This window comes from Tiliqua scincoides, chromosome 3 (genome assembly GCF_035046505.1).
Source record: "Tiliqua scincoides isolate rTilSci1 chromosome 3, rTilSci1.hap2, whole genome shotgun sequence".
NCBI classification, from domain to species: Eukaryota; Metazoa; Chordata; class Lepidosauria; order Squamata; family Scincidae; genus Tiliqua; species Tiliqua scincoides.
The window spans coordinates 153,094,944-153,118,044 of record NC_089823.1 but is presented as its reverse complement, the minus strand read 5'-3'; the positions used below and the strand labels follow the sequence as shown (position 1 = coordinate 153,118,044).

General features: G+C 43.1%; 1 protein-coding gene across 1 annotated transcript in view; it reads left to right on the top strand.

The window, feature by feature from the left end:
- The window catches only part of UNC5B (unc-5 netrin receptor B), a 183,634-nt gene that overhangs the window by 143,464 nt on the left and 17,069 nt on the right, over window positions 1-23,101 (top strand). The window contains exons 5-10 of the mRNA XM_066619794.1: window positions 6,917-7,097; window positions 9,848-10,015; window positions 12,914-13,078; window positions 16,471-16,503; window positions 18,978-19,172; window positions 21,443-21,832. Coding sequence (XP_066475891.1) covers window positions 6,917-7,097; window positions 9,848-10,015; window positions 12,914-13,078; window positions 16,471-16,503; window positions 18,978-19,172; window positions 21,443-21,832 — 1,132 coding nt within the window. The remainder of the gene's footprint in view (window positions 1-6,916; window positions 7,098-9,847; window positions 10,016-12,913; window positions 13,079-16,470; window positions 16,504-18,977; window positions 19,173-21,442; window positions 21,833-23,101) is intronic.

The following is a 23,101-nucleotide window of genomic DNA, read 5'->3' as shown; positions in this document are numbered from 1 at the left end:
TTGACAGTTTCATCGACCTGTCCACCACCACCCCAAGATCTCTCTCCTGATCTGTCACAGACAGCTCAGAACCCATTAGCCTATATGTGTTTTGATTTATTGCCCCAGTGTGCATGACTTTACACTTACTTACATTGAAATGCATCTGCCATTTTGCTGCCCATTCTGCCAGTCTGGAGAGATCCTTCTGGAGCTCCTCACAATCACTTCTGGTCTTCACCACTTGGAAAAGTTTGGTGTCGCCTGCAAACTTAGCCACCTCACTACTCAACCCTGTCTCCAGGTCGAAGAGCACCGGTCCCAGGACAGATCCTTGGGGCACACCACTTTTCACCTCTCTCCATTGTGAAAATTGCCCATTGACACCCACTCTCTGTTTCGTGGTCTTCAATCAGGTCTCAATCCAGGAGAGGACCTGCCCTCTAATTCCCTGACTGTGGAGTTTTTTCAGTAGCCTTTGGTGAGGGACCGTGTCGAACGCCTTCTGAAAGTCCAGATATATGATGTCCACAGGTTCTCCCACGTCCACATGCCTGTTGACCTTTTCAAAGAATTCTAAAAGTTTTGTGAGGCAAGACTTACCCTTTCAGAAGCCATGCTGATTCTCCCTCAGCAGGGCCTGTTTGTCTATGCATTTTGAGATTCTATCTTTGATGAGGCATTCCACCATCTTACCCGGTATAGATGTTAGGCTGACCGGCCTATAGTTTCCCGGGTCCCCCCTCTTTCCCTTTTTAAAGATTGGCATGACATTTGCTATCCTCCAATCCTCTGGCACTGTGGCCGTTTTGAGGGACAAGTTGCATATTTTAGTCAAGAGATCAGCAACTTCATTCTTCAATTCCTTAATAACTCTAGGGTGGATGCCATCAGGGCCCGGTGACTTATTGATCTTTAATTTATCAATGAGGTCTGAAACATCTTCTCTTTTAACCTCTATCTGACTTAACTTTTTGGCAGGAGGGCCACATCATTGCTCTGTCACTGTGTTGGGGGCTGGGAGAAGAATGAATTTACATTTCAAATTTGAATAAATTTATAAAAATTTACATAAATGATTATATTAGAGATGGAACTTATATGAATGAATGAAGGTCTTGCAATAGCTCAAGGCCTATAAAAGGCCTTGCACAAAGTAAAGCCAGCCTTTCCTTTGCTGCTGCTGCTGCATCACACATGTGAAACAGCAAGCAGTGGAGGGAGCCCTTGGCCTGCAGCTCACGCAAGAGGTTGAACTGTCACCCTCACGCTGAGAGCAGTTGCGTCAGGCCAGCATGGGTTCAGCAAGTATCTGGAGAGCCAGAGGCTCATTGGAGACTAGGGGCTATTTGTGGGCCAGATTGGGAGTCCCTGAGGGCCGCAAGTGGCCCCCGGGACAGGGTTTGGGCACCCCTGGCCTAAACTGAGGGCCCTCCCCACTGTAGTTAACCACTCTTGTCGACTCCACACTGGTCATTCCACTCCACTCTCCTCTTCCTGTTCAGATACAGTGTGCTGAGGAAGAGGGACTTAAAGCAGCTCTTTGTGCTGCTACTGAGCAGTGGCAGTGCAGGAGGTGCCCCTTGTCAGAACCCAAAAGCTTTGGACTGCCCCTGCTCTGAGCTCCAGCCTAGGTCCCCAAATGACCCGAATGTGTGACTCCCTTCACCTGGAGCTCCCAGCATCTTCTCTAGGAGCACTGTACTTAATCCAGGTGAACTTGTGCTGGCCCAGTCCTTTGAGAATCATGGCCTAAACCTACCATGCCAGGCTCTGTTGCTTTGCCTCCAGCAGTGATTACCACCCTCTCCTTACCTGTTCCATAAAGCAGATGCTGATATCTTATCTCTTGCCTTCTTATTACAGTTCTTTTTAATCAGCCATGCAGATTTCTTTTATGGGTTTTAGTTGCTGCGATATCTGTTTTCCCCCCAAATTTGCTAGCATTGTTAACTGGAAGCCTCCTGCCTTCCTCCCACAGCTGGACACATCTGTGCCTTCCCCGAAGGCACATCGTGAAGGTGAATAATTGTAGGCAAGGATACAATTTTTCCCACTGTGATCCATTAATAAATCACAGGGAGCTACTGTTTCTCCCAAAATATCTGCCCAGCTGCCTCCTCCCTACCATACACACCTCTCAAATGCACACACATCTGCCCTATTGTTCTAAGCAACTGCTGTAAAAGTTCCAGCTGTGAGCATTGGCACCTTAGCAGCTTGGCAGTTTACAGCCAGAAAACGAACAATCGGGTGAGGTAAATGAGTCATCTCTCACAGGTGGATTGGGGCCGTGATGGATAGCTTTATACCAAGGCCGTCTGCTTTCATTATTCAGCAGAAGTGTTTATTTTAGGCAGTGAATCTGTTATTCTGACACCTAATAAAGTATTTAACCTCAACACCTGTTCAGCCCAGCCTTCCCTCCCTCCCACATGGGCTGATCAGCCATTAACCCCTGACAGAATTTAGCAAAGACAACACAGAATGAATTGTTTTCTAGGAAGGAAAAAAAAAGAGTGATTAGATCAGGGAAATGCCAACATCCATAGTTTGTTCTTTCTGCAGCAAGGCTCTGCAGAAGGCTCATCACCTCTCCATCCCTGCTCTTTCTCACTCTGCAACCTGGTGCGTTCTGGGTAGGCAATCAGCAGTCAGTGTTAAGCTTGGATTGGGGGAGCTCTGGTTCAAGACCTGGTTGTGAAGCTCACAGGGTGACAAGAAAAACCTTAAAATGCATCGGGATGAGTCTACTGCCTCAGGCAACGGATAGAGAGCATAACCAAAGTGGTGGCAAGTCTGGACAAATGTCCAAAATATGCTGTGCTGCATTGTTTTTCCAGGGGCAGGGTAGTGGTAGGTAATGATACCTTGGTATCCACACACTCATGCATTGCTGAGCACTAGTGTGAGTGTTTGGTACTACCTACAGGAATAATTCCCTGCTTCTGTTGCTACCAAAGGCCATTTTCTAGCGAGTTGTGCCAGCATAATCACTGCCTTCAGTGTCACAATGTATTTTTTTACATTTATATACTGCTTTCAACAAAAAAAGAAGCTCACAGAGCGTTCATAAATAAATGGTTCTCTTTCCCAAAACGGCCCACAGTCTAAAAAAATGCAGAAGAAGCACCTGCAAACAGCCACTAGAAAAGATGCTCTTTAAAGAATGAACATAAGAACAGCCCCACTGGATCAGACCATAGGCCCGTCTAGTCCAGCTTCCTGTATCTCACAGCGGCCCACCAAATGCTCCAGGGAGCACACCAGATAACAAGAGACCTGCATCCTGGTGCCCTCCCTTGCATTGGCATTCTGACATAGCCCATTTCTAAAATCAGGAGGTTGCACATACACATCATGGCTTGTAACCCATAATGGATTTTTCCTCCAGAAACTTGTCCAATCCCCTTGTAAAGGCATCCAGGCCAGATGCCTCTGTGCCTAGTTAGGAGGGGTATATGCCTATGCAGCTGCTTTAGGTGCATGTCACTGTAGTGCTGGAGTAAAGATGACCTGTCTGTGATGCATAAAGGCAGTATGAACATGCATATTTAGTGTCATTGGAGAAGCTGATCAATGCAAGCTAGATGCATGAGGGCAGTGATGTCCAGGGAAGCAGCAGCTAGATTCTGCCACTGGCTGACCAAGGATGGGGGCTTCGTCTAGATCAGGGGTGCCCAAACCCTGGCCTGGGGACCACTTGCGGCCCTTGAAGACTCCCAATTCAGGGAGCTCCAATGAGACTCTGGCCCTCCAGAGACTTGCTGGAGCCCATGCTGGCCCAGCGCAACTGCTCTTAGTGTGAGGGCAACTGTCCGACCTCTTGCATGAGCTGTGGGATGAGGACTTCCTCCACTGTTTGTTGTTTTATGTCTGTGATGCAGCAGTGGCAGTGAAGGGAAGGCTGGCCTTGCTTTGTGCAACGCTTTTTATAGGCCTTGAGCTATTGCAAGACCTTCATTCATTCATATAAGTTCAATCTCTAATATATTAAGTAAATTTATTCAAATTTGAAATGTTAAGTAATTCTCCCCCCCCCCCGGCCCCCAACGCAATGTCAGAGAGATGATGTGGCCCTCGTGCCAAAACGTTTGGACACCCCTGGTCTAGATATATAGCAGCAGGAGGAGATGAAAGTGGCTTTTACCAGTACAGGCTACAGATGGGTAGTCTGAATGCTCCCCTGTAATAAGCCATCACCCCACACTACAAATTAAGAAACTGGCGCATCAGGGACCTGCTGTACTGTTTGCAAGGATTAAAAAAAAGTGTTCAAACATGGCACCCCCCACCTACAGCCTGAAGTGATATAGTCCACTTGACTATTCTATTTTCATATCTGTCTTCCACATATGTAGGTCAGACCTAAGGTTGGCCCTCCATGGTCATCTGTTTCTCTCTCTCTCTCAGCTTAGCTTACCTTACCTTACAGGATTGTTGCCTAGTTAAAATTGTTGATCTGAGCTCCTTGGAGGGATGTAGAGCAGAATGTCAAAGTAACAAATAAATACATTAATCTCTTAACATGACTTAGCCGACTTATTTTGCTAACAAAGAGTATGGTGTTACAACTGGGCCATTCCAGATCCAGCTGGAACAGCAGATGGGAACTAATGTAAAAATAGAAAGGTTATGTGTAAGGAAGTCTGCCCTTTTTTGAGCCGTGAGCACAGTTCAACTGCATCACGCTGCTAGAATCTCCTGGGCAGACGATCAGATGGAATTTTTAAATTACAAAATTGTTGAATGTTACAACATTTAGGATGCTTGGTAAGTAAGGCCTGCTTTATTTACCTGTGCAGCTGTTGCTTCTGTGTAGGAAATTATGTGTACTTACAAGAGCTGATTGACACATGTGCCTTTTGCCCCACACAGAGGCGTAGCTAGGTCATTTGAAACCCATAAATTTTTGTCACCCCATGTGACTTAATTAATTAATATTGTTTAATTAATTCACTTTTTATACCACCCTTCCTCTAAGCAGCTCAGGGTGGTGTACATGGTTCCTCCCCTTATTTTGTCCTCACAACAACCCTGTGAGATAGGTGAGACAGAGATAGTAATAGTAATGACATGGAATGAATAATAATAATGGTCAGAAAAATAAATACAGTGAATATTTCCCCACAAGCAATGGATGAAATTCTGCATCAAATGGTATATAATATGATGGTATTATTTGTAAAAGCCACGATTTCCAGAATTTTGGTCACTAGGATGTCACCAACCCCCAGATGTCTCATTGATCTGTTTTGAGTTAAGGCAGTGGTTCTCAAACTTTTAACACTGAGACCCACTTTTTAGAATGACAATCTGTCCAGGAACCACCGGAAGTGATGTCATGGCTGGAAGTGACATCATCAAGCAAAATAAAATAATTATAAATAAAGAAAAACGGATAAATAAGGGGAAGCCAGCCCTGTTTCACCAAGTGAATTTTCTCTGTAACCTGCCTGCAATAACACACAGACACACCCCCACACACAGATAAAGCTGTGAGATTTTCAGCCCTCTCCAGTGCCCACCTTATCAGCTCAAGCCTCTGGTTTATTCTTTGAGGGGGTTGCTGCCTGCAATAACACCCCCCCAACAAATAAATCAGTGAGATTTTCAAACCCCCCCCCCAGTGCCCACCTTACCAGCTCAAGCCTCTCGTTTATTCTTTGGGGGGGGGCTGCCTTCTGGAGCATTTGTTGAGCTTCACTTTCATTAGATGGGGACCATGAAGCTAGCCTTGCATTCCTCTTTGCCTGACTTGATCAGGACCCAAGGCACACTTGCTTACTCATGAGTAAACATGACCCTGTGGCTTACTTTCGCTTTCCATAGGGCTCAATACATTCTTCTGCTTGGAGGGAGGGACTTCCTTCTTGGGTGTTTTTTGGGGGCTGCTTTCATTGGATAGGAACCATTCTGGTGTCATTGGATTCCTCTCAGCCTGCCCTTTTTGACAAACTATGGCACGTTCACCTACTCACGAGTAAACACACAATATGGCTGTTTCATTTTCCATAGGGTTCAATGCATTTTTTGTTTTTGGTTTTTCGGCCATAACTTTTGATGGAAAGGAGATATTTCAAACCAGTTTTTTGCATTGCATTCCGCTGGATATTCCGCATCCAACGGTATGTAGCATGATGGGGTTACTCCTAACCTTCATGATGTTAGTGATGTTGGGGCATTTGTGGTGTTACCCCCCCCAAGAGTGGTACCTGGGGCGGACCGCCCCCCCGCTAGCTATGGCACTGGTCCCATGTGTACATGCAGCAGGCACCAGCTCGAGCTTTCTGCTGTGGGTTCATTCATATGGTAAAATAAGTACATATGTGCTCTTTAGGTGTGTAGGAACTCCCTAACAGAATTCTCAGGTCCATGTGACAAATATCCATGGTTTCCTTGAGTGACCTGTGACTGAAACAAGAACACAACCCAATCTATGTGTTACATGAACTCTGTGGCCCCCTTCCCACTGTGTTTCTTTAAATAAACTGCTGGTGTGATGGCAAAACTGGGCAACACCAAAGCAGGGGAGTGGGGAGTGGGTCGTAGTATTTTATCCCCCTTCTTGAGTCTGATCTCAGTTGAGCCTCCACATTCTATTTTAAATAGAAATAAATTCCCACTGAGTTGTGGTTTTGCCCAGTTTCACTTCTCCACCAGTGAACTATTTAAAGAAAAATAGCCAAAATCCTGGAGCATCTACTTTGGCCTTAACTGACATATGTAGCATTAGACTAACTTTTAATATGGACTATTAATATGGACTATTAGCATTAGACTAACTTTTAATATGGAAATCACCTATGTACAAGAGAGCTGTTTCAATTCTTCATGGTGATATTTAACTTTATCTCTCCCTTCCTTTTGTGTTTTACCTTCCTAACACTTTTATTTCACCTTCCCTTCTTTTTCCTTCCTCCATATCCCTCTTTAGGTGGAGTGGCTAAGGAATGAAGATGTGGTTGATGCATCCCAAGACACCAACTTCCTGATAACCATTGACCATAACCTCATCATCAAGCAGGCTAGGCTTTCAGACACGGCCAACTACACCTGTGTGGCCAAGAATATTGTTGCCAAACGGCGGAGCACCACAGCCACGGTCATCGTCTATGGTATGGACTTTTCACTATAGGAGACAGGCAACCCAATCCTGAGCTGCCCGGAGCTCCGGGACCCGGCAGCTCCACGGAGGGCTCCCGCTGGATCCTGCGCCTCCTGCGCTACCGTGGGAGGCTCCTCAGGAGAAGGGAACATTCATCCCCTTCCCCCAAGTAAGGGAAGCAGCCCTGCAATAGGGCTACTCACTTTAGCGGCAACCTTTTGGTCGCCGCTAAAGTAAAGGCGCTCATGTAGGGCAAGCAGCCCTACCCGAGCGACTTGGATCCTGCGGAGCTCAGCTCCATAGACCCACCTCTCTCCCTCCTCCGATACGCCTCCCCCACGCCCCACGCCTCCCCTACGCCCCCAACCACACCCCATCTCCCGTTCCGCAGACCGGGAGACCGCCGAGCCACGGAACCCAGGCACCTGCCACACGCTGGCTCAGTGCCTGCCGGAGCTGGGCTAGCTCTAGCGGGAGCCCAGCGGTAAGCCCCGCAAATGTGCCTTATGGCACGTTTGCAGCTAAGCGGCGCAACCTCAGGATCGGGCTCTCAAGGCTTATCCACATGGTGCTTTCATGTCAAGAGGCAAGAGATACAGTTTTTTTTCTGTTTGGTTTAAATAGGTATGTTCTTACAGAAGCACATTCTTGATTGTTCATAAAGAACAAGTGCCATTGCGTTCTCCTACTGGGGAGGAAGAGGTTATGTCTTGTGATATATTCAGGGGTTCTGAGCAGTGGCGTCACTAGGGTTTGCCAGTGTGTCACACACACCCCATGCAGTGGGCGGGGCAGCACCCCAGATGGTGAGTGTAGTGATGTACCATCACTCCGCCCCCACTGGTTTTTGGGCTGTACCTTTTGATAGAACAAAGATAGAACACATTCTGCATGAAATTACACGCTGGTATATAACATGATGATATTACTCTTCCAAATTAGTGACTTCCAATTTTAGTGATTTTGGTCACTAGTGGTGTCACACACACCCGGGTGTCAAGTTACTAACACCTTATTGCAGCAGTTCTCAAACTTTTAGCACTGGGACCCACTTTTTAGAATGACAATCTGTCTAAGACCCACCAGAAGTGATGACATGGTGGAAGTGAAATCATCAGGCAAATTAAAATTAATAAGTATAAATAATTAAAGTAAAACAGATAATTAAATAACCAGAAGCCAACCCTGGTCCACCAAGTGAATTTCCTCTGCCTGCAATAACACACCCCTCCAAAACCAGTAAGGTTTTCACCCCTACCCAGTGCCCAGTTCAAGAACTTTTGTTTAAACCAGATCACTGTCAGGATCCACCTGGCTTTGCAAGTCTCAAAAAGGTTCACATTATCAGCTGAGGCCTCTGTTTTGATCCTTTTTAGTGGGGGGGAGTGCCTTCTGGAGCACTTATTTAGCTCCAGGTGCAGAGGATCAGGACCATTCTGGTAGCCTTGCACTCTCCTTCACCTGATCTTCCACATCAGGCAAGGCACATTTGCTTACTCGCGAGTAAACTAGACCCTGAGGCTTAGTTTCACTTTCCATAGGGCTCAAACTTCTTGGAGGGAGGGACTTCCTTCTCAGGTGTTTTTTGGGGCTGCATTCATTGGATCAGGACCATTCTGGTGTCATTGGATTCCTCTCAGCCTACCCTTTCCAACGGACTAAGGCAAGTTTGCCTACTCATGAGTAAACACATGATACGGCTCTCTTTCACTTTCCATAGGGATCCATGCATTTTTTGTTATCCAGTTTTCTGGCCATAACTTTTGATAGAAATGTGGTATTTCACTCTGGTTTTTTGCATTGCATTCCGCTTGAAATTACGCATCCGACGGTATATAATATGATAGGCTTACTCCTAACCACCGCCATTTTAGCTTGTCACCCCTCCAGTGCGTGTCACCCCCTCAGTGCGCGTCACCCAGTGTGGCCCGCACCCCCCGTACCCTCCTAGTGATGCCACTGGTTCTGAGTCTATTGCATGGGAAAGGGAGTTTTCCCAACCCTGCCTTGTGGACTCTAGTAGCTGAGGTAAGCTGGCAACTGCCCTGTTTGTTGCCTCCAAGACTAAACCACAGCCTAGTTTACAAGATCAGAAAGCAGGACAACCATATTAGATGCTCCTGTCTTTTGACCAACATGTCTTAATTGCCTTTTTATCTCTAGTTGCCTTTTTATCTGGTTTCACCCCTGTCCTGACCTCACCCACAGGATCTGCCCACCTCAGTCAAGTTCTTGCCTTTCATACCTGGACCTTTCAGATCCTTTCAGATACTTTCAGATCCATTAAACTAAATGTTTCTTTAACTTCTTCTTTAATGGGAGTCAGTTCTTATATTACAGCTGCCTCATGGGAGCTCATAGAAATACTTCATGTGTATTTTGTTCCACTTGGCAGCCACTCATCATATGAAGTGCCCTGACTATGAGAAGAATCTCCAGGCTAGCACCAGCTCCCGTCAGACATGTGCAGTGCTGGTGTGATTTTGAGCACTTTATGTGGGGACCAGCAGCATTCGCATGTTATGGTTGCCATATGAAGTCACCATGAAGTGAGCGTTTTCCAGCATGTTCCATGTGGACAGCTGTAAAATAAGAACTGGTTTGTGGTGAGTTGCCAGAGGAGAAGCTAGTGTGAAAATGACGAGGTTTGATATTAGTGTACTAATGTCACTCACCTGCCTTTCCTTGGCTTTTAAAATCCCTTTAAATTAAAATATTAATTAAAATTAAAAAAATTTTCATCTCCTTCTCTGCCTGCAGTAAATGGTGGCTGGTCTACCTGGTCAGAATGGTCCTCATGCAGCAACCGGTGTGGCCGTGGATGGCAGAAGCGAACTCGGACTTGCACCAATCCAGCACCTCTCAATGGTGGTTCTGTTTGTGATGGGCAGTCCTTCCAGAAGCTTGCCTGTACCACTATGTGCCCAGGTAAGTATACATCAGAGGCTGTTCTCCTCCCCCACCCACCCATGTCACTTGCACAAATGTTGCACTTCTTTTCTCCCACATAGGCCAGTTTCTAGTTCAGTAGTATATTTGGGGCACACTTTCCAACACTGGTCTAGCCGCAATGCAGCCCCAAGGTAAGGTAACAAACATGCTCTTACCTTGAGAAGGCCCTCTTGACTGTCTCCCCACTGCAGGATGCAGTGCATGCCTTATTGGAACAGTTATCAGTGCTGGAAAGTTGGTTAAGATTGCACCCTTAGTTACCCCTAATGGACTTGCTGAGAAAGCATCTAATGTAGAATTCTAGATGAGAATGATGAGAGGAGGTAGTTGTACTTTCTTGGGAAAGGACTTTTTGCTACTCAGTGGAAGTAAGAATAACCTTGATATAAATTTGGAATTCCAACAGTGAACATTTAAATTGTCTCTTTCAGTTCGCTGGGTTTGCCATGAAGGCATTCCATTCAGTTTTGAGTTCTCAAAATGGGGGGCAAACCACCTTTAAAGAGAAGCAACCATTTTCTAGATGAAGCACAAATTTGTCTTGATTCTCTTCCAGACCACAAGTGGCAGTCTTCCTCTTCCTCCTCAGGGCACACTAGTTATGTACCCCATCTGTGCTAATAGATAAGTGGGGTCACAGCCTGTTTTTGTAAAAAATTTCCTTCCCCGTTGGGATCTCCATGTTTGGGTTATTCCTCCTTGGGTAGCTCCTCCCTCCCAGGATAGGCAGGCTAGTAGAAACAAAGTTCCTGAGGGGGAGGGGCTGCATGGACTACCCCAGTCTGGTCTAACCTTTTGGCATAGCAGGACCAGAGTGGGTCAGCTCCCGCTGGCCCTCCCACTGGAGAAACCCTAGGGATACCTCCTTGCCCCAGCAGCTCAGCTTGGACCTGCCTGGGTGTTGCCTACCTCTGCAGGCAAGAAAGGCGCCTCCCCCACTTTGCTCCTGAGCAAGTCTACCAGGGCTGCAGCGCCTTCCCTCTGCAGGTGCCTTCAGAGTTGCCTGCCTCAGCAGCAGGCTGTCTTGGCACTTGCTTTGGAGAACTTTAAAAATGATGCAGGCACCTATTGAATTAGTTCCCTTCCTTTTTCTTTGATCTCCCCTTTCAGGCCCAGCTGACAGTAAGTAATGCCAGCTTAGTCTTCTGTTACACTTGAGAGGCTTGGTGGTTGTTTTTTGTTTACTTGATATGAAGAAAAAGTTAGTTTTTAAGGTCCTTACAGCAAATCAGCCAGTTCCCATATGCTAGTGTGGTAAGCAGTCACATCTTAATTCTGTTTTATCCACAAATGGCTATTTGAAGTTGGCTGAAAAATACATTCACCGAGAGTAATGTTAGCTACAACTATTTGTGTACCATAGAATATAGTATTAGACGTTGTCTTTGCCATTTCAGTCAGACTCTGTACCTTGCACAGGCTTCTGGAATATCTAAAACAGCAGGAGATCTGCAACAAAACACATGGAAATCCTTGCTTTAGAAAACAAGTCAACAATTTCCAAATATCATTTTCTCACAACAGCTCATTATTTAGTTAGAACTGCCTTAAAATATCAGACATTTGGGGGAAGCATTCGATGTTCCAATTTACTCAAAATTTAGCCTGCCTTATAATTCAGAGAGATTTCTGTTGGTCACAATCCAAGAGAGGTCCATAATTTAGAAAAAGAACTACTGACATCACAGCATCAGCTAGCAGCAAGATGTGTCATTGCAAAGGACTGGGAGAAAGAACAATTTTCTAACCCTGGTGGGAACTCAGTAGGATAAATAATATTGTGAAGTCACAGATTCTTCTGTGAGAATTCAACTAAATTATGTGTCCCTTTGCTCTTTTTAGACTTTGGAAAACTTATTCATACACGTAACATGAGAGGTTGGACTAAGACCAGCCAGGTTTTGGAAATCATTCAGTGATCATTGGATTGTTCTGTGTTATACTCACAGATTACAATCTGTTTCTACATGGAAGTCCTTTCTGTTACAGAATGTTGTTATTTTTAAGTAACTGCTTGAGTTCTCTTTGCCAGATAATGTAACAGGAAACCAGGTTTCCCACTATGAACCCCTGCAAGCTGTGAGTCCTCATGCTCCCCCCCTCTACTTTCTAAAGTTCGTTGTTGGTTTGAACAAAACAAAGTTGTTATTATTATTATTATTACTCCAAAGTTCCATGTTTCATCCAAATTTGAGAAATGTAGTTTAGCTTAAATCACAATTGGGCAAGACAAACCAGGATCAAACCATGATTTCAAATTCTGGTTTATTCCCTAACTCAGTGATTGTCAAACTTTTTCTTCTCATGGCACACTGACAGGTTACTAAAATTGTCAAGGCCCATCATCGGTCTTTTGACAATTGACAAGGTACGCTGTACTACTAGCTAGGGGCCCACATCCCCCAATGGCCCTACTAATAATTGACCCTCCCCTAAACTCCGGAAGCTCACCTGCAGACCATTCGTGGCACACGTGTGCTATGGTACGGTGGTTGAAAATGTCTGCCCTAACTGAACTAAATCACCATGCTGTGAATTGGTTTGCTACACGAAACTGTGGTTTCATTCCTACTAAAAGTGAAAACCTTCCTTCTCCTACTGCCATGTATGGAAGAGGGGAGTGGAACACACAGGGTTGTTCTCAACAGGAAACCATGGTTTGCTTTTATGTCTGAACTGAGCCAAGGTCATGTTGCTTACTAGAGTGAGAGGTGCCAATCAGTTATTTTGCAAAGGCAATACAATTCTGTTCCTTTCAAAAATGGGTAAATCAGTCCTTTAACAAGTCGACTTCCTCTTTCCCCACCCTCTGCATCTCAGGCAATCTGATTGATGGCTTCTCTTTGTTTTTGACTGTTATTTTCTGGAATGCAGTAGATGGAGCTTGGACTGAGTGGAGCAAGTGGTCAGCCTGTAGCACGGAATGCACACACTGGAGGAGCCGAGAATGCACAGCCCCATCCCCTCAAAATGGGGGCAAAGACTGTAGTGGAGTGCTGCTTGATTCCAAAAACTGCACTGATGGCCTCTGTATGCAAAGTGAGTCAATTTGCTTAGTCTAATATGGAAGAGTGGGAAGAAGTGTCTGAAACTAGCACCTTATCAGGCAAACCTACTTTACATAATTATTCCATTTTTACCTGTGAGACATCATCACATTTTTTCCTGTGAGACATCTCTCAGAGATATCACAACCCCTAAAAATTGATCCAGGGAACTTTCCACTGCCTGTTTATCTGTAGTAGAGAAAGAATTCCATCTATACCTTTCAGCTCTTTGATCCAATCAAGTATAGTCAAGAAAAGTTCTTCTGCAGCTCCAACTCATAATATCTTTTTATGTGTACTCTTAAACTATTTATATCTAAATATTACAAACACATGTTTGCAAATGTGTATCATAGAGATGCACTTTCAAGGAATGAGATTTGCACTTAGTGGGAAGTCTGAATGCAGTCTCTGACTCTGACTTCTGTCAGCCTTTTAGGTGAATTTTTTTTGCAGGTTTTGCAGGTGCGGGAAGGTTGCAGTTTGGGGCTGGAATCCTATCCACACATACTTGGGAGTAAGTCCCATTGAATTCAGTGGGTGTTGAGGCCATGTAAGCATGCCTAGGATTAGGCTGTCGATATTGTAGCTAGACTGGGTTCCAACAGCACTGCCTCCGAATAAACAGTTGACCTGAAAGACTCCATTTAAGGATGCAGGAGCTTGTGTTACTCATAGTACATATGTGTTATTTCCCAGGTGAATATCTTTCATCTAGAGAGATGCTTTTTATGATACACTTAAGTACTTTTGTGATACCAGCAAAGAGAGATTCAAAAGTACCATTTTGGAAGTGCATTAAGATTAATGGGTAAAATACTCGCCTTTCCAATCTGGGACTTGGTTACTTGTTTTAAATATTAGACATCTGACTGAAAGCAAGTACCGAAACTATTATTATTATTATTATTATTATTATTATTATTATTATTATTATTATTATTATTATTATTAACAACAGTATTTATATACCGCTTTTCAACTAAAGTTCACAAAGCGGTTTACAGAGAAAAATCAAATAACTAAATGGCTCCCTGTCCCAAAAGGGCTCACAATCTAAAAAGATGCAAATGAATACCAGCAGACAGCCACTAGAACAGACAGTGCTGGGGTGAGGTGGGCCAGTTACTCTCCCCCTGCTAAAAAAAAGGAGGACCCACTTGAAAAAGTGCCACTTACCCAATTAGCAGGGGTGTAATTATGTAGCTATTACACACCATTAACTGGATGGGATGATTATCTCTCCCAATTTGGTCCATTACATAGAGGGAGGCAAGGGGAGGTAATATGTCCCTTGTTGCAAGGCACTTGACAAGTGACCATCAGTATTTAGCCTGTTTATATAAACTATAAAAAGATCTCTGGTCTTAGTTCTTATTTCTAGGGTTTGGGCACGGCAGTGAAAAGCAGGAGACTGTGTGCATTGACTCCTCCAGAGGTCCAGATAAATTTTCCAAATAAGCAGAAAAGCAAACTTTGCTACAGAAATGGTCCTGCTTATGCAGGAGCATGCAAAACTCCTATCCAAATTTTCTACGTTGGGTTAGTGCTGCCACCTGCTGTTTCTATGTTGCTTTCTATTGTGGTATCTTAGCAGCTCTTGGCTTGCCTGCTTTTATTTTGCTGCCTGGATTACAATCTCTCAGAATCCCACCTTCCTCCCTCCCCCCCCCCAAAAAAACCCCCAAAACCAATCCCATCTCATTCCCCTGCTGTACAACTGTTTTTGTGCCATCATCTGTGACTTTACTGGGTTGATCCAGGCTGGCATACAGCAAAGAGGGAGATGTGACTTCAAAAAAGCATCTTGCCTGTCAATAGCTGCTGGCCCTGGAGAAGCTTATTGCTGGGGAAAATTAAGGCATCATGACAGCTGAGGTCGGGCGCAGTTTGCAGGCAGAATCAAGCTGCACACCATGTCAGCCTGCTGCTGGCTGTTGATGCTAAGCAGGCAAAAGGTGCTGAGAGGAAGACCTAGCAGTGAGTCAGTGAAGGGCAAGGGCCTCAGGGCTCAGTCCAGCTCACCTCCCCCATTCCAGTGCTACTCCCATGTGGAGGACTTTGAGAGACCTTAGAAAGGGTGTGTGTGTGTGTCATGATTTACTTTGCAAAAAATAGGGAAGAAAATGAGAGAGAAGGTGAATCAAGATTAGATGCTCCAGGTTGTTCCAGTGCTCTTAATCTTGCTTTCTCTTTGGAGGGGAGGCCAGATAACTGCTACATGCCTCCCAGTCAGCTGTATGATGCACCAATACTTGTGCGTCTCTCCCTTAGATTTAGGCATAAATCCGAGAGGAAAGTCAGAAGGCTTAAAAGATGAGTATAACGAGCACAAAGAGATCAGCAAACTAGATAAAAGTTAACCACTGGATGAATTTAATGTCTTTTAATTTCAGATAATTTTATCTTTCTAATGATACAATCCTATGCAAGTCTACTCAGAAATGAGCCCACTAATTTTAGTGAGAATTACTCCCGGGTAGGTGAGTATAGGATTGCAATCTAAGGCTGCATTGTGTACACATCTACTTGGGAATGTCTCATTGAACTCGGTGGGACTTACTTTTGAGTAAACCTGCCTAGGATTGCACTGTAAATCTGCTATCCTGTGCATTCTAACGGGAGAGTAAGAGCTACGGGACACTGATAAGTAAACATGCATAGGCTTGGCCTATAAACAGCAGCCATGCGCCCAGTACTGTACAATACAGTGTGACATCAGAACGAGGAGAGGCTATGTTAAGCATCAGTAAAAATTTCTAGAAGAAATTGACCAGGTGACTGTGATGAATGGGTTCACAGGTGCAGTGACACAAATAGATTGCCAGCCTCTTTGGGACAGGAAACTTCCACCCCCCCCCCATCACATCTATTTTCTTGTGTGCAGCACATTTTGAACTTTTTTTGTTGTTAAAAAGCAATGTATATATGTATGTGTATGTATATTCTTAATAAGAAATAAAATACAATGACAATGAAGGAGAGAGGTCAGGTGATTAAGGAATGGGACAGCAACAGCATTTCTATCCAGTTGAGTCACAAGAAGTTTTGTATTTCATTAATGACAAAAATGAAATTTTTGAAATGACAAAAATGAAATGAAGTCCCTCTTTTATGGGGGAAGTGAACCCCTAAAACAGAACAGTAAATGGCAAACATAATGTAGATTGTGTAGCAACTGTAAGCCTCTTTCTCTGTAAGTTCAGTTTATGTGACTTCCTGCTGCATGTGGCTTCTGTATGAATTTTTCCATCATGCTTACATTTTCACTGTTTGCCACTGCTGCTAATCCACCATTTGTTTCCTTTTTTCCTTTTATTATCATTTTCCTTATCACCATCCTCATTTTTCAACCATTGTTTTAACTTTTGTTTCCCCTAACAGATAAAAGATTTGTAAACGAACCCAAAAATCACCGTAAGTCTCCATTTCATGGCCATTTTCTTTCATTGTTTTGCAGTGCAGGTTTGGTTTGACCTGTTATGAGTGTTTGTTTCTCCTTGGTGTTAAGATACTGCTAGGGAATTATTATCACGGGGGGGGGGGGGTATCTCTGTGTCACTTTGGAAACCTCAGGGGAAGTGAGTGCTGCTGAAACAAGACATAAAGATTTAGCAAGAGATAAAGCAGTGTATATGTTCCCAGGTGTGATGGGCCTTGCAAAGCAAATAAGGCTTGTTTTTACAAAGTGAGAGGAGTAAAAACAGTTTTATTTCAGCCAAGATCAGATTCAGTAAGATGCAATTAGACTAGAGTTTTTGGTTCAGAGAATAAAGGGTTGGAGTCACCAGGAGGGTAAGATAACAGGAGTCTGGTCTCCAATATGGTATTCAAGACTCAGTTTTTGTGTTTAATAAATATCTTTGACCATTTTAATCATAAACCGATATAAGGGGAAATCTGCTTGCAGAATGCTACGTAATAGTTCAGGTAGAAATAAAGCTGCTTCGGACATTCCTGTGTTCAGGCCAGTGACTGCAAAGGCATCGGGATGACTGACAAACATTTGGTTATTTTATATGTTATTAAAATTAAATTTAATTCAGTATAAATGATTTAATACATTCAATAACTGTAAGAGATTAGAGCTAAAATAGTCCTTTTTTCTTCTGTTGTGCATTGACATATTGGTTCCTCTTCTAAATCTAAGAGTCTTATACACAAACTCACAATTTCTCACTGCAGGGATAAATAACAATAGCGCGAAAAATAATAAATTCCATTCTTTGTACTGTCTGTGAAATTATATTCTAGTCACATCTGTCATTCTTCACATGACTTAATACAAATGTTAATCCCGTGGGACCTAAATTAAAGCTTATCCTTTCATATATTTGTATGTGTGTGTCTGCCTCTTTGAAAAAGACAGAAATATTTTTTTCTCCAGAACAATTCCCCCTCATTTTCATTGTCTTCTTCTAACCCATTAGTAACACTGATCATTTGTAACTCAATGGCATATATCTGTAACTCTAATATGTGAATGTTCTTCCAGAGCAGGGTGTGTTCTCCTCACCCCTCTTTCTTGTGACAGTGTGCTGTCAATGGCTGCCCTGCATGGCAGTAAAATGATCTAATGTGTGCTCTCCATGAATACAAAAAATAAAAGGCACAGTTTGTTCTGCATGAAAAAGAATCCAGTTCAGGCTACTTTAAGTATTTTCATCTTTATTAGTTTAACTAGGGGTAGTTTATTTTTCTGTAATGCACACTGAAAACCAAATTCAGGAGTAATAAACACAGTAATCCTGATTCTTCAGCCACACCAAATTATCCTGTTCTTTTAATGACAACCATCCATTTCCCCTTGCTGCCCCTTAAAGGGTCAAGAATTCCCTCCCAGAGTGTCTATACAATGCTATCTTCACTCTCTCTTGCTTTAATCAAATCTTGCTTCGGAATTTCCTCTTCCTGTGAAGCCCCTGTTCTAACACCTTCATCCTGTTCTGTGTCATTAAAGGATACATTTAATCCTTTTTTTTACTATTGCCTCTGTTCCACTTAAGAATGAAAACTCTTAGTTGCAGAAATCTGATTTTTTGTAAAATACCACATGTATTGATTGTTCTATATTAATAAATAATTCCTTTTCTGGGTTATAAATTGTGTGTGCACTCCAAATTTTAAACTTAGTAGCATTCCTTGGCATGTATGGCACCTTGGAATTGGATAAAACAAAATTTACTTTGGAAGTAGCTAGTATTGGAAATCAGATATAGGTCTTCCCTTTTCTGTCTTAGCAATATTTGTGTAATCCTCTCCTAAAGAATATGAAAGTCTATAATCATTTGGGGTGACTGTAGTGTCTACAAATTCTATCTTTGAAGTAATAGAAGAGTAACAGGGAATTTGTAGACACTAAAGTCAGCTTCCTACAGTCCCCTCTGGGAAGAAATTCCCAAAGAACCACACACAGTGTTCACAATTTCTCAAAAATAATTGCAATGCAAAATGTCTTTAGTTGTATTCCATATACTTTCCTTCAGACAGAAGGAACCTCTGACCAGACTTTAGAGTTACTGACCCTCCAGGATTGGCCTGTAGTCTCCAGGAATTTGCATCAATCTCTAGGTAGCTTTTAAAACAATCCTGGAGATTTTAACAGGGCCTCCGGGAATTTAAATCATTACATTGTGGTAGGGAACAAATCTCCAGAAATAGCTTCAAATTCAGTGGTTAATACTTCAAGTTTTGTTTAATTGGCCTTGCTGTTAGGTCCCTGTGGCCTTTTCAGAAATCCCAAGTGAAAAATCAGAGAGTGAGCATTGCTTGTGTGGAGAACGTGGGTGGCCATACAGCATTTTGTCTTTGAAGTCTGATTTGAGGAGTCACATGGGGAAAAAGTTCACAGTTTCCTTAAATTTCCCCTTTATTCTCTCTTTTTCCCCCAGTATTAGAGGCTACTGGGGATGTGGCCTTGTATGCCGGTCTAGTGGTTGCTGTCTTTGTCTTCATTGTTATCCTGATGGCTGTGGGGGTGGTTGTGTACAGGCGAAGCTGCAGAGACTTTGACACTGATATCACAGACTCTTCAGCTGCTCTGACAGGAGGCTTCCATCCAGGCAACTTCAAGACCGCCAGACACGGTAAGGTCCCTCCTATCCTGTTTGTTTATGAAGAGTCACTTTGTGTGTCCTTTCTATTAATTTGTGAACTTCCCCAAAAAAGGCGGAGAGGGAAGTAGAACCAGAACTGAAAACCACTATAGTCTAGTGAGCAGACAGTTGGACTCAAGCTCAGGCAATTGGGGCTCAAATCCCTGCTAGCCAAGAATTTGCTGGATGCCTTACCCAATCTGTATCCAATATAGGGCACTATCTTAACCAGGTCTGCTCAGAAGCAAGTCCTATTGTGTTCAATGGAACTTACTCCCAGGAGCCTCACAGCCTCACAACAAAATCCTATCCACACTTTCCTGGGAGTAAGCCCCATTGACTGTAATGGGACTTACTTATGAGTAGACATGCATAGGATTGGGCTGTCAGTCTCTTAGCCATGGTTTTTCCATCATGAGAATATAGAGATATTAACCAAACTAGATGTGAGAGCAAGTAAGATTTTTAAAAAATTATTGTTATTAAGACTATTTATATACCTAAAAATATATAACTCTTGTGCTATAGTAGAGCTGCAGAAATGATAAAATAAAATATCTCCAATCCAAAGGAAAGGTTGCAGCACTTGGCCTGAATAAGTTAGGCTTATGTCTCAGAGCTCTTCTGCAGAATGAGGCACTAGATTTCATACTGTAGCACTTGAAATGAGTTGGATTCTCATACTTTTTAATACTTTCCTCACGTATAGAATCCTCCTATTTTGTAAACTTGGCATACCGGGGAGAAAGATTTTGTTTAAGCCTTTCCTTAATGTGCTGGTTCACAACACATAGGAAGCTTTTATCTGGAGATGAGCATTCACAAATAAAACTGCACACCTGTAGTCTGAAGTGGTACAGTCCAGAATTCTATCATCTCTGTTTGCTGACTCCTTCCCCCCCCATCCACACACACATACTGAATGGACAGAATAGGGTGTTTTTGTGTTTGTTGCCCTGCCACTAACATCTGTATGGTCAGCATTAGTCTGAAAGGTGTTTTGTGTAACCGTGATCACATCTAGGACTTGTACGTACAGAGAAGCCATTTAATACTAATGCTGAAAGGGTGAACAAACATAGCCTGTTGGCCTCACTCCTTCCTCCATGTGTTCAGTGTATACTTGGCGGGGAACAGTAGCATACTCCATGTGTGGTTCCGTTAAGGGTATGTACATCCCTCAGTTAAAAAGCACATGACTTCATAACTTTGGAGGCACAAGTTTTTTTTTATTTTAAATAAGTGGAGCACTTTCAATTTACTTTCTAATGAAGACTGACTTACAGTTAATAAAAATGGATAACTGAATTTAAAATATCTTCAGACAAGTGTAAGGGTTCCTGTTTCCTCTCAATGATGATTAGTGGCTTGATAAAGAAAGAATTCTAACATGTTAAGCTGGCATGCTGAAGCAGCTGTGATATATTTAAATACATTAGTGGCATCAACCATTATGTGCATAAAGATGTATTTGTTACATAAAAACATTATTTGCTACATTTATGTGCCTCTTTTCTGCCAATGCACTCAATATAGTTTTCCATCAAAATAGTGGCTTATGATCTTATAGATGTGGGGGGCGGGGGGGGGGGAGAAGAGGAAAATAAATACAGACAACATCTTACATAATATTACACAATGTTTCACATAATGATCCAGATGGAATAGGCACCAGTGGTTGTGGTGGTTGTAGATGTTGACTTGTAGTCAAGTGATAATGAATGAGCCAGCCCTGGGCCTGACTGCCTCTCCTATCCCTCTGATGCAGCCAGGTAGAATGGTTGCAAGGGGAAACCATTTGGGGCAAGGAGGAGCCAAATGGCCTTAAGCCACAATAATGGGAGGAACCTTGCCATGTCACTTCCACTACTGATGCAGCTAAATGACATGTCTAAACATTCAGCAAGACACATGTTAAAATTCTTTCTTTCTTTCTTTCTTTCTTTCTTTCTTTCTTTCTTTCTTTCTTTCTTTCTTTCTTTCTTTCTTTCTTTCTTTCTTTCTTTCTTTCTTTCTTTCTTTCTTTCTTTCTTTCTTTCTTTCTGTGTTAGCTACTGTATTATGTACACAGGCTCCTCATTCTTATTAGTAGTTGTAGTTTAAAAAGAAAATGATGCTTCTGATTTTATACCTAGGCCATTTTTTTTTTCAAACCATGACAAATGAAGGTAATTGCAATTGAAATTTGCACTGATTTTAGCCTACATTTCCCATTATAGAAAACATTTCTGTACAATTAAGGATTTCTGTCTTTCTTCCAGACACCCCCCAGCTGCTGCACCCTTCAATGCAACCTGACCTCACAGCCAATGCGGGTGTGTATCGTGGTCCCATGTATGCCTTACAAGACTCCTCTGACAAGATCCCCATGACCAACTCTCCGCTGCTGGACCCACTCCCCAGTCTCAAGATCAAGGTTTATAACTCCTCCACAGCATCCTCTTCACCAGGGATGCATGAGGGAACAGATCTGTTAGGAACTGTGCCCCCAGGAACCTTCCCAGGGGAGAACCTCAGGGACAATCACTTCATGAACCTAAGGAACAAGACCATGGGCTCTCAGCAGCTACTGACCCTGCCCCGGGAGCCTGGAAACAGTGCTACTGGAACTTTTGGCTGCCTGGGAGGAAGACTCACAATTCCCAGCACAGGTAAATATCAGCATGAAAGGAACAGCTGAGTGCTTGCTTTGTGATTGTGATGTATTCTGGGGGTCACTTCTCAGTTGATTTTTTTGTACTTAGGAACAAATAATGGGAGACAAAAAAGCCGAAGATTTCTATAAACAAATCATGCACATTTTAAATCATTACATTGCTCAGCAAAATGGATGGACATAGCAATTGATAAGACCCCCCCCCCAGCTCCAGTTGCAGTTTCACGAAGAGAAATGAATCTCAGTTAAAGAGCACCCTATATTCATTAAGGTTCAATCTCTAAGAAGAGCAGGAAATACCCCTGTCTGAAATCCTAGAAAGCTGGTGACAGTGAATGCAGAAAATACTGAGCTGGACAGATTGGTGCTCTGCGTCTGTATAAGATCTCTCTCTCTCTCTCTCTCTCTCTCTCTCTCTCTCTCTCTCTCTCTCTCATATCATGAATGTTCAGGTGTAGCAAAGGGAGACTACTCTTCCTTTTGTTGGTACCTCTTCTGGGTCCTTTATATAGTTTGTTTATAGATTTGTAGTCTGATTTTTAACCAGAGTCCTCAAAGTGAACCACAGCCTAATGAAAGACAACTATTAAATGTAAAATATTATAAATTACAAAATATCATTACAAGACCAGCTAAAGCAGGAAGGTGTATTTAAAATGTATCTCCTATCCCTTTTGAGCTCTAAGGCCCGTCCGAAAAGAAAAGGTTTCTCAGGGCTTCTGAAATGGCTGACCCAGTGGATCAGGAATATTTCAGAGTGTTCCACTATCAGGGTGCCCCTACCAGGGCAGCTGTACAAGCAGTACAACTTGCACAACTCTCACCTCTGATGATGGTGCTACCCACAAAACAGCTTCATAAGATCTCAGGATTAGGGGAGGTATTGTATAGGAAAGGGACTCCATCAGATATCTCAAACCCAGGCCTTCTAAGCTGTAAAATTTATGACCTTTCATTTGGCCTAGAAACTAACTGGTTACCCAGGGAAGCTCTTGCAATACAAGGATAATATGTTGCATGTGGCTAAACTGAAAAATCAGCCATGCTGCTGCATCCTGGACCAGCTCATATTTATCTGCTGTTTTTTAACAAGGGAATTTCTACTGAAACTGTCTGTTAACAGTAGCCATTAAGAAGTTACTGATATGGTCTTTGTTTTCTCAAAAAGAATGCGGCTGATATGCCAGCTGATAAAAAACAGAGTTGCTACCTAGAAATTCTGCAGTATCTCCAAAATAGGAACTGTTGCTTCAGGTATACGGCA